This window comes from Primulina tabacum, chromosome 2 (assembly GCF_025594145.1).
Source record: "Primulina tabacum isolate GXHZ01 chromosome 2, ASM2559414v2, whole genome shotgun sequence".
Classification (NCBI taxonomy): Eukaryota; Viridiplantae; Streptophyta; class Magnoliopsida; order Lamiales; family Gesneriaceae; genus Primulina; species Primulina tabacum.
Window position 1 is genome coordinate 33,399,910 of NC_134551.1, and position 12,616 is coordinate 33,412,525.

Sequence of the window (12,616 nt, forward strand, 5' to 3'; positions counted from 1 at the left end):
TCACGATCTCACTCCGCTAAGATCAACAGATATATCATCTTTGAATATAACAAGCCCCGAATATAACTTGTCTCAATCAAGATTCACATTTTAACAGTTTCTGTATACCATATCTCAGTTTTCAAAATATTCAATACCGTCTTCAAATATTCAACAACTGAATACATAAGGAGTCCCTCTGCTCCTTTCGGTAATACTCAAATCATAATTAACACGGATATCAAAGGAATTCTAAATCTAGAATTCTTACCGTACTATATTCATTCTTCGGCCATTTCAGGTTCGAATCTTACCATCTTCTAAAATCCGTTTATGATAACTCTGTACTTGATTAGCATAGCCATATCAGTAATGCAGTCATACTCAGACACACAAGTACAGTACCAGCTAACTCAATCTCATTCTCACCCCACTGTATTATATGATGCTTACAGCAGATAAGTACTCAACAGATAATACATAAATCAATGCAATTCGTTCAAAAATAACGTATAGAATGCACTAGTATCTATCAATCACAATACAGGATAATCATAAAGAACAACTACTTGTCACTATATCATCAAGTGCATCCGGGGTCTGTTCTTCGGTAACTGTCACCAGATTCTTCTGTTCCCTGTACTCTTCAGGAATCTCTTTGTGGACATACTCTAGCAAAGTGTCCTTGCTGTTTGCAAATGTTGCAACTACCAAGTTCCTTGGCATTGCTCTGTAGTATGTCTCCCTCCGCAAGCGCTGCAATAAACTCCAGTATAACTCTGGCTAGAACCACTGGAACCAGACAAACTGCTGTCAGACCTCTTGAACTGTCTTCCTCTGGCTTCCAAATAATCTTTCTTTCCACCACTGCTACCACCAATCTCAAGTCTGAGAGGTGGTTGCTGTGGTCTCAATGTTGGAAGTACAAACGAAGCTCCTTTCCGTCTCATTAGACTAGCTACGGCTCTCTTAGATTTACTCAAAATATCAATAAAAGTATAGGGTCGGCTCACACTTATCAATGTCAATATCTCAGGATTCAATCCCTTGATGAAACGATCAATCACAGCTTCATTATTCTCAGCCACGTGAGGAGCAAAACGTAGCAAAATAGAAAAGTGGGCAACATATTCTGCAATGTTTAGTTGACCCTTTTTCAAATTTTCAAATTCTGCCTTCTTGTCCTCTCGGTACGAAGCTGGGAAAAACCTTCGATAGAATTCAGCTTTGAAGATCTTCCAAAAATCACTGTACCACGCTGTTCTAAGACTTCCTTGGTTGCAATCCACCAGCTCTTTGCGACTTCCCGTAACTGATGTCCAATCAGTTTAACTCTTCGTTCCTCTGGATACTCAAGTGAATCAAACAATATCTCTATATCATCTAGCTAACTTTCGCAATCAATAAACGTCTCAGTACCCCTTAAAATCGGCGGTTGAAATGACTGAAACCTCTGTAACTGTGTTTCCATCAGAGTTTCAGACACATCCATCTGATCAATCAAGATACTTCTATGTTCTATTATTCCTCGAGGAGATAGATCTGATTATCAAAATCATCAGTAACCAGATATAATAGTTCTGTTTCAATCCTCCTCCGATCATCTTACAGCGGATCAAGAATCGGGTCTGATTCATTCTCAATCATATATATTATCAAATCAATTCAGATATTCAGGAAATCAAGTATTAAAGCAATAAATCATGCTAGCAATCACGAGCAAGGAAAGAAAACTCAATCTACCACGCTCATTCTATCTTCTATCTCAATCTAAAGGATCTATCGCTCTGATACCACCTGTTGTGGGGACCCGGACGCTAATTATCTTCTTAATCGTTATTCGGATCAATTTACTAATCAGCATATGCGATTCTTACTTTTCATCAGATCAGAGCATCATGCATTTTAATGAAACTAATTATTCACATCCTTCCATGACATTGCATGAGACACAGTCATCAACTCAGTGTTGTATTTCCTATACGAGAATAAAAGCAGCTAAATAATACCTGCCACCCAGATGGAAGATCTCTTGAAAGTTCAACAAGATTGGGTTCTTCAGGTCCAGTAGGTTTTGAAACATTGTGTTCAGTTTCTTTCATTTGTTGGGCTCTCTTCCGCTTCACCCTTTCTCGCCTGTAACATAACATGCCAGTCGCCACATCTTTTACACCAAGGGGATCGATAACAGGGGTGTAAATGAACCGAGCCAGTTTGCGAGTTTTTCGAGTCAGCTCGAAAAATATTTGATTCATACTCAATATAATCAAATTTGAGCCAAACTTGGCCCCAAATTATATTGTTTACTAGTTCACGTGCAACTCACAAGCTTTAATATTTTATTAAAATAAAAAAATTATATGTTAAATAAATATTTATCGAGTTTTTTATTATCGAATAGCTCGTGAACATCCTCAAATATTTTCAACCGAGCTCGAACTTGAGCCTTGATTCGACGAAAATATAAAGTTTTCGGATTTCAAATCGAACTCGAGCTCGAATTTGAGCTTTCAAATTTTTGTGATATTCAGCTCGATTCGATTTGTTTACACCTAGAGTCCTCCATGAGGTAACCACTTAATTTTTACAGAGGGCGACTCTAATCCCACGTTCATGGGAACTCATGTATTCGACAGGGGCTACGTAGGGAGGATTCAAGCCTCAAGGTGTGCTCGAGAAACACAAGGAAAGGTCACAACACACCGTATGAGGGTATTACAGCAGAATAAGGCCAACAATCAACTACACAAGCTTAATTTTAAATTTTGATCTACAGTCAGAAAGTTACCTAATCACCACCCAGTGGCTGAAAATTAGCATTCTCTTTCGCCTCCCCACTGGAAATCTTCTGGGCTTGCCACTCCTGAGAAAAGAAAACAGTCAAAGAAACAGGGGAAGAAAGCCCAATTTAATGATAATAGAAACATCACTGGAAGTCTGAAATTTCTGTACCTCAATTTCTCGTTGCCGTTTCCTCTCTAACATTTCATAAACGTTTTCAGGTTCTTCTTCCTCTTCATGCAACTCTTCTTTTGCAGCTTTCCACTGAGAATAGAAGGGATACACTCAATTTTGTATTTCAAGGTAAAAAAAAAAACTAAGATAATTAAAAATAGATGAGTCAGTACCTTGTCCACCAAGCTGGAAACTTTCTTATTAGATCTCAATGTGGATACCATAGCAACATTTCTCTTTTTACTACGTGAAACTGTAAAGGTGGAAAAACCTAAAAATCAGGTGTCTTGAATCATTTTTAAAATCAAATCATGTGGCGCTGAAAGTCGGACTATATATAAAGTTTAATCACGAGTGTTTTCAGATGCAATGATATGTTATGCTTGATGTTTGATATGTCTTAAATGCAATACCTAGCACATAAGTTTACATTATCACACAATAATTATCTTGCTAGTTCCTATAAATTAATATCAGTACGTGCCACATTCATTAACTTTAACCATCGTGAACACAAAGAACACTTTAACAATTATTACCCTTGGATTGAACCTTGGAACTTGCAGCAGCAGCAGAAACCAAAGTTGGAGTATCAGAGGCTGACAAACCATTAGCACCATGGCTCGTGGAACTAGTCTATTGAGATCCATGGCTCGTGGAAGTAGTTGATTGAGATTCAATAGCAAGTTGAGCATCCAAGAACTCTGCCTCCTTTACGGACCCTTGACCATACTTGACAACACTAGGATTAGCTTTTGAAAATAAATCACAGGCAGTTTCTGCATGGGAACCTAACGAACATGTAGCATCAATGTCTCAGTTTGTGAGAACGGTTTCACTTTGAATCCTTGAAGACTCCACAGCTGCACCACTCACCAATGAAGGATGATTTAGACTGCCATTTTGAAGGCCGTAATATGAACTAGGTTCTCCAGGGTTGCCTACCAAAGGTGTAACTGCCTAGATATTCGAAACTGGTTCGTAATAAGGTGTTATATGGGAAGCAGAAACTTGCACTCCCTCAGGATGGGAATACAGAGTGGCGCCAGAAATTTCAGTGTTTGATTGCCCAAAATAATCAAGATTTGAGGAAGGATATGCCAGCACATAGTGCTCTGAATAAGGCAAAGAATGGACGGACTCGAAATGTGATGGTGGAGGATAAGATGTTTCTGGAGGCTCGTCAGGCGGTGGTGGGGGAAAAGGATAGTCATCAGGTGGTGGAGGGGGGAAAGGTTCATTATCAGGAGGTGGAGGGGGGCAAGGTCCGTTTTCAAGAGACAGTTGATGAATCCAACTTGTGGCAGGTGGTTGTACACTAAACATTTGCCCCTGCAGCAATGGCTCGTGGACTGCAGGTGGATGTTGTAGATTTGATTGTTCGTGGGATAGGATATCATAATGAGCACCTGATGCACCTCCAATAGATGATTTCAGTGAAGCAGATGTGTCCTCAACTTCCATGTCCACATCCATGTCTACCTCTTCTCCACAATAAACAACAGATTTGGCTATTATTTCACTATGCACTTCAAGACCAATGATTTCATCCTTTCCTTCAGTCTCAGTATTAGAACACGTGATGGGATTAACCACTGAAGACACAAGTCCAGTTGTGGTGCCAAGATCACTATAAGCTTCAATATGTGACTTCTCAAAAGTAGAATCAGGATGATTTGATTCTTTAGCAGCCTGACATGGTCCCTTCTTTTCATTTGAATCAACTTTGAAGGCTTCTTGTGATTTAACAGTAGCTTCATATTCACCTATAGGAGCAGAACCATATTGCCGAATAGCATCATCTATGGCTGCATCAAGTCGTTTTAACTGTTCCTCAGTATACAACCAAAATTGAAGTAAGGCTGATCCATGAGATGCTAAAGTCATAATGTCCGAGAGTCTGATCTCAACTTCCAATTTGTATTTTAATTTAATATCTTGCCACTGCATATTCCAATTCAAACTGAATTGAACAGATAGAGAAGAATCAGTTAAGTAAACTAAATGAAAGCGGTAAACTCACTTTATTAATTGGATATAGAAAACTAAAGAATCTGCATGGCTTAATCTTCATTTTCATAAAAAAAAGGGCACACTCAGTGATAATTGGAACGGAAATGAAGATACGATATGGACAGCTAAACTTGTACCTTTCCAAAGAGTTCAATCGCTCTAACAGGATGTCACAATGCTTTAACAGATGCGCAGAAAAATGAGTCCCTGATTTGCAGTCTACAGAAAGTAAATTGCAGTTATATTTAGCATCATTAACTATTGGAGCATCATCAAGCAAAGAAGTTCGACAATTTTGACAGGCATCTGTATTTCCTATTTCATTACCAAGAGAATCACCCTTGGATCCTTCCTCAAATCCATCTGCTTCTGCCCCTTTACTAGAATTACCACTAGTTTTGTAAATGGCCTCAGAACCTTTTTTAAGTTTCTCAAACGTGGCATCTTCTTGTTCTACATCCACAGATGTTCCTGATGTATCACCAACAGTTTTCTCTAGATGACTCACAACAGCGGCCTGAGTCAAAACGTCAGGTACTTCCCATGAAGTTTCACCAGTTAAAATATTCCAATAATAATATTGACTACTCTCTTCATGCAACACCTTTTTCCAGCTTGAACTCTCGTCTCCAACTTGTTCACTGTGTATTGCAGCATGTATACCTTCTTCAATCGACTTTGTTTCTCTGTGCAAATCATCAATATAACTAAATGAAGTGCCTCCTTTCCCAAATTTTTGCAAAAGATCCTGTGACACAGAGTCGGTACGTTCTTATTTCTGGACTTTGGTCTAGTCTATATCGAATAATCTGTAATAAGGATGCTATCTGTATCTGAAGCATCTCGATATACAAAACGTCCAGTGTCTTGGCAGATCTGCCACAGACTTGGCATGTATGCCAATCCTATTCTGACAAGGTGCAATGGGCCAGTGATCGCTCTGTCAAAATCTAGCCCCTCTGTCAATGACTCACACTCAATAACTATCTGTTATTCACTGCTTCTATATACATCAATAAAATCAACATACTTAGACAAAGCATACAAAAATATGAAAACAATAACATACACGTATGTGGTTTAGGGAAACTCAAGTCTAATCTGACTCAAGTCGATCTCCCGATTAACACTGACTTATACCTTTCTTTTCGTTCTGTCGATCTGGTTCTGTCAAAGTCTCAAACTCACTGCATGTCCAAAACAATCTGGCAATAACAATATCGAATACACTGTATCAATGTATAGCTTAATTCAAACTCTGTTCTGATTAATATCCAATCTACTCTATCAATATTCAATTCAATTTAAGATCTCTCAGTCTTATCAAATTTTGACGGCACAATGGTCCAATCTCCAAGTACCGGTAGTACAGATCAGTGTATATCAATCTCCATAACTCATAATCAATCGATTAACATAATCTGATACTAAATCGGCATCATTTCAATCCTATCAAATCTGATAAATTATAACAATTGTATAAACAGTCTGTTCTTCGATCTAACTTCAAATACATACTGATCAGTATATCCAGCACACATAATAATAATCAACTCTCAATTCATAATCAGTAACAATACAAATCTGATATCGATTCCTACTCAATATCTTCCGAAATTCATAATAATTCCATACCATATCTGTTTTTCAATCCGGTTTTGATTCTACGATGTCTACTATGTCTAGAACACCATATATGAATCCTATTCGATTCCATCAACCTCATATTTTTAAATCATATCAAAACGTAGTAAAACTTACGTCCAGTTGTAGCTCGTAGCGAGAGGAGCACGATACTGCGTTCGGATTCAAATTCTGATACACGGATATTTCAAAATCACGATTTAAAGGTATGGGAAGCTTTGAGGAATTTGCTGAGGGAAAATCACGATTTCTTCTGCTGAAATCGTGAGGAATCAAGATCTATATATATATCTCAATTGCATGTTAAAAATGTGGCTAAATCTTCATACTGCACGTCGCACCGCGGGTGAGCTATACCTTGGACCGCGGGTGCGCTCGGTGTACTGATATACATCAATTTTTTCAGAAGCAAGAACCGCGGGTGCGCTATGCTTTATACCGCGGGTGCGCTCACCTTATTGTAGCAACACCACGGGGGCGCTCTGTCTGGTACCGCGGGTGCGCTGTCTTCTTTCACCAAAAACGTACCCTACTTGCCAGTCACCGCGGGTGCGGTAGAATTTCTTGGCGCGGGTGCGGTCTCTCTTTGCCAAAACACTCAAATTGCAACGCCGCTTCTTCCCGTCTGTTCTTCTATTGCCTTATTCATAATATATACCAATTCATAAGTATCACACTCAAATCTCGGGCATTACATTAATAGTCCCTCGTGCTATTCCTGAATAATGAGTATTTAATACCGGCCTAAAATGATCTCTGATGGGTATTGCAGGGGGTGGATTTTCATTATCTCTGTTGTCAGCCATTGCTTGAATCTCTTCTCTTCTTGCCTTTCTTAATCTTCTTGCGGTTCTTTCGATCTCAGGATCAAAGATAAGCAAGTCAAGATTTTGCGATCTTCGCATGCACTGTCAAACAAGGATAAGAAACAGGTCAATGTTTAATGTAATACAATAAAAACAACTCTAAATTAAAATCAATACTAATTGGTAACAATGCTAATATAAATTTAAAATAAACACTCCCCGGCAACGGCGCCAAAAACTTGTTGCATATTTTCTTAATTGCTCGCAAGTGTACGACGTCAAGTTATAGTAAAATATATTATTGAGTACAAGTGTCGATCCCACGAGGAGTGTGTATATAAACGTATATTAATGCTTGTGATTAAAATAGTCTTGACTTTCAATTTAAGGATTTTGATTTTATGAATGACTAAATTGAAAATGGATTTAAAAATAAATAAATATAGATATATATAACACCAAATTTTAGCAAATAATTTTAGCAAATAACTTTAGCAAATAACAATGAGATAAAAGATCTAGAGGTCCGATTTCACGCAAAAATCCACCATGTGTAATTCTTATTAGCTTTGTTATAAAAGTCCTTTTTATTCATTAGCAAAAAATCATATTATTATCTACTCCCTCTTCCAAGTAATAAGTAGATATTTGTTATCTAAAAATGAATTGTGACATTCCCATCAACAATTTACATTTAAATAACACAACAAGCACTAGATTCTCTATAGGCTTCGATAGCATTATAGGCCTTCCGAACTCTATAAATACCATTGATGTATTTGATCTTTTTCTTGTTTATAATTTCATCTTCCGAGTGATACATTGTAAACATATAAATCATTCAAAATATGGCCAATAAATTGAAAGCATTAAGATTAGAACAATACAAATGAACAATATAAAGAACTTAAATAACTTAATTTATAACTTCTAACATATGGTTTCTAGTTTTGTTCCATCATTCCTCTAGAATTAAAACTTAGTTCATAATAACACAATCAAAACAACAAAACATGGTTTTAAAATAAGACATAACAAATGAAAAACAAAGGAAAGAAGAACTTAGAACAAGAGTTTGAAGAGCTGATTCCGTTCCCGGAGTTGTACAAAAGATTTCTTCCAAACTTGATGAATTTGATCTTCAATCTAGTAGTAGCCTCCTTCACTCTTTCCTTGGCTCCCCAATACCCTAGATAGTAGCAAATGATCTCTTAATATAGTCCAGACAAGATAGAAGTCGTAGCACACAAAAGTCTCAAACTTCCACGCGCAGCACACAAAGTTACAGAATTTCCGGATTCTGCTTTTCGAAGACCGCGGGTGCGGTGAAGAACAGACCGCGGGTGCGGTCCTCTTTCTGGTGTATGTGCGCAGGTGCGCTGCCTATTTCAGTGCGGGTGAAATAGCTTACCGCGGGTGCGGTACATGAATAAGCGCGGGTGCGCTGCAGCTACTGTATTTTTTTATCTTTTTGCACTTTCCAATTCAACACTTTTAATACTTCACACTCTTATTCTATACTTCGAAACTATAACAACAAAAACAACAACAAATCAAATAAACTGCTCAAGAATCACATAATTCTAAGTTAAAAACATGTAATAAAAGTGAAATAAATTACACTTATCACTACCGCACATGCTTCCATTAGTCAAGAATTGGAGGATGTGGATATTGTCAGAGACTTTCCTAGTGTCTTTCACGAAGACGTTCCGGGCATTCCACCCGATCCTGAGGCGGAATTTTCCATTGAGTTGATGCCAGACACTATTCCTATATCTAAAGCACTTTATCGTCTAGCACCCGCTGAAATGAAAGAATTAAAAGATCAAATCCAATAATTGCTAGACAAGGATTTTATTCGCCCTAGTTATTCTCCATGGGGCGCACCATTATTTTTGAAGAAGAAAGATGATAGTATGCGACTCTGCATTGATTATCGAGAGCTTAATAGGGTCACTATCAAGAATAAGTATCCTCTACATAGAATAGAAGATTTATTTGATCAATTACAAGGAGCATCGATATTCTCGAAGATTGATCTTCGTTCTGGATACCATCAATTGAGAGTGAAAGAGTCGGATGTTCACAAGACAGCATTTCGTACTAGATATGGGCACTACGAGTTTATGGTCATGCCATTTGGGTTGACCATGAGCCAGCGATCTTCATGGATCTCATGAATTGCGTATTTCAGCCGTATCTAAATCATTTTATTATAGTCTTCATTGATGATATATTGTTCTATTCGAAGAATAAAGAGGAGCATAGTCGTCATTTGAGGACAGCACAGCAAGTAATGCAAGATAGAAAGTTATATACAAAATTCAGCAAGTGCGAGTTTTGGCTTGATGGAGTGGCTTTCTTAGGCCACATCATTTCTAGTGATGGCGTGGAAGTTGATCCAAGTAAAGTTGAAGCAGCGAGAGAGTGACCAGTACCCAATAGTGTTACCGAGGTTCGCAGTTTCTTGAGACTAGCTGGCTATTATCGCAAATTTATTCAAGGATTCTCATCTATAGCGGTACCTATGACCGCCTTGACAAAGAAAAACACAAAGTTTGTATGGGGATCTGAGTGTCAAGATATTTTTGACAAGTTAAAGCAATCCTTGATATCAGCGCCAGTGTTATCGATGCCATCGAGGAAAGGTAAGTATGTTCTCTATACTGACGCTTCTAAACTTTGTTTGGGTGAAGTTCTGATGCAAAATGAGCGAGTTATAGCCTATGCGTCGAGACAATTGAAAATTCACAAGAAATACTACCCTACTCATGATCTTGAGCTTGTAGCGGTAGTTTTTTCATTGAAGATTTGGAGACATTACTTATATGGGGAAAAGTGAAAAATTTTCACCGATCATAAATGTTTGAAATACTTCTTCACCCAAAAGAAATTGAATATGAGACAGCGAAGATGGCTTGAATTAGTGAAGGACTACGACTGTGAGATTAGCTATCATCCGGGGAAAGCTAATTTTGTGGCAGACGCATTGAGTCGAAAAGCAGCAGTTATCACTCAATTATCACTCGAAAAGACCGTTGCAGTCTGAGATACCACGGTTTGAGCTTACAGTGTATGCTAGGGGCGAGGCCCCTAATCTTGTCACGTTTATCAGTGCAGTCGACTTTGAGAGATATAATCCATGAGGGACTGTTGTGACTTTGATTGTTGCACTCCCAAGAGCAGGTTGTCCACAAGTAGTATAATTCGGTGAGTTCGAGTATCGTATCCACAGTGATGATAAGGTAATTACAAGTCCACTACAATGTCTTTTTGTTTTTGTTTTTTTCTTTTAATGGTTTGAATCTTTAATTGGTAATTTTTAATTGTTCAAATTTTAATTTAAGTAGTTGAGATTAAAGGATCCACTATTGGTATTTTAATAAAGTTAACATTAATGAACATTATTGAAATCCACTTAATAAAATGATTTCAATATATATTAAATAATCATATTTATATTATATTATATATTATTATCTCATATGTATATAATATATACCAAAACTTGTAAATGTTGTCAAGTATTTATTGTGCTATTTATATATTTGTAAACACTAAATCAAGGTTCCCATTTTAAATGGTTGGTAAAACCAAACAAACATTTAAATGGTACTAAGAAATTAATATTATGATATTAATATATAATAAATCAAGGCATCTACTTTAAATTGTTGGTAATACCAAACTAACATTTAAATGGTTCCAAGAATTTAGTCTAACATATAGCAACAATAAATCAGAACTCTCACTTATAAGTAGGGTATAATAATACTTAAAGAAATAAATATAACATAAACAATAAATAATGATTAAATAATATAAAACATAGATTCTTAACTTTTAATAACCTTATTATCATGCCAAGAGTTTCACCATTTCATCTCAACTTTGGGAAGTTAGCTACTTATTATTCAAAGTATACAACTTTGAATATGAACTTAATATGCTATATATTTAAATGAAGAAATAAAGGAAAAAAAAAGAGAGAAATATTACGAACTCAAAGGTTTGTTCATAAAATGAGAGATATCTCAATACATTACAATGCACCCCTATTTATAGCAAAATTTGGGAGACAACCACAACTAAAATATTATTTTTTACACATAAGTCTTCATTGGTGTTCCAAAAAATTAATATTTTAATACACATCACTTTTGAAAATCTTTTTATCCAAATTTTCTTCTCCGCATAAAACAAAACATGTAGATATCTGAGTTGTTTTAATTGTGGTATTTTTTTTAACCATTTGACCAAGTAATTTTAGAGATATGAACAAAATGCTGGAGCTTCGAAAAACTGCCACTTCTTTGGTAACTTTAGTTGTTGCTTAATTTTATCCCACTTGTGAGAAGATTTTCATCTCATTCTTGCCACCAATATTGTAGATATTAACATCAACTTTCTACAGGTCCAATAATCATCTTAATCCCATTTGCAACGCCAAGGTTATTCTTGTTTTATCGAACCTGTAAAAAATAGTAAAAACTTATAATTACACAACAACTTATAGTTTATACAATTTATTATAAAACATATAATATTTAAACATTTAATAAAACAAAAATTATAAATTTATATTATAAAACATTTAGTTAATATAAAATTTTTTATCTTTATCACACTCCCCAACCAGCTTATTGCTAGTCCCTAGCAATTTAAGCGTTAATAGCAACACAAAACATATTGATTAATTTAAATAGAAATGTAAAAAGAACTATCCAAGTGTTTAAATTAAATTTGAAAACTGTCAAATTTATATCAAGATCATTATAATTATAATTTATGAAATAATCTGAACTGATCAATTCAAAGCTTATTTTCAGGTAGTTAAATATACATGGCCTTCAGAAATTCCTTGTAAGAGTCTCAACTCCCTATCCTCACAGGTTAATAAGTGTTTCAATTTATGGAAATGATTTCTCTCATGGAGTTGGAATACAGATAAATGATCAGGAAAATGGTTTACAGAATGCAGACAGACAAACGAGCCAAACTAATCAAAAGATAGGAAATCCATTGATTCAAAATCCAGTTGTTCTTATTATGTATTTTTCCCTGATTTTTTTTTTACACCATGGCATGAGACTAAGTTTATGCTTCTTGACCACATATTTATTTAATTTGTACAATATATTTCTCTCTTTCTTTCTATTTTTATTTTTTTATTTTTATTTTTATGAGAGATAAATTGGTCGCAGCATATAACTTAA

The 12,616-nt window shown here is 36.0% G+C and overlaps 1 protein-coding gene across 1 annotated transcript in view; it reads right to left on the bottom strand.

The window, feature by feature from the left end:
* Positions 1–3,115: 3,115 nt before the first annotated feature.
* Positions 3,116–12,616, bottom strand: part of LOC142537635 (uncharacterized) — a 43,317-nt gene continuing 33,816 nt past the window's right edge. The window contains exons 5-8 of the mRNA XM_075643135.1: positions 5,275–5,695; positions 5,085–5,166; positions 3,474–4,897; positions 3,116–3,187 (exon numbers count right to left, since the gene is read on the bottom strand). Of these exons, the coding sequence (XP_075499250.1) occupies positions 3,895–4,897; positions 5,085–5,166; positions 5,275–5,695 (1,506 nt within the window). The 3' untranslated portion in view covers positions 3,116–3,187; positions 3,474–3,894. The remainder of the gene's footprint in view (positions 3,188–3,473; positions 4,898–5,084; positions 5,167–5,274; positions 5,696–12,616) is intronic.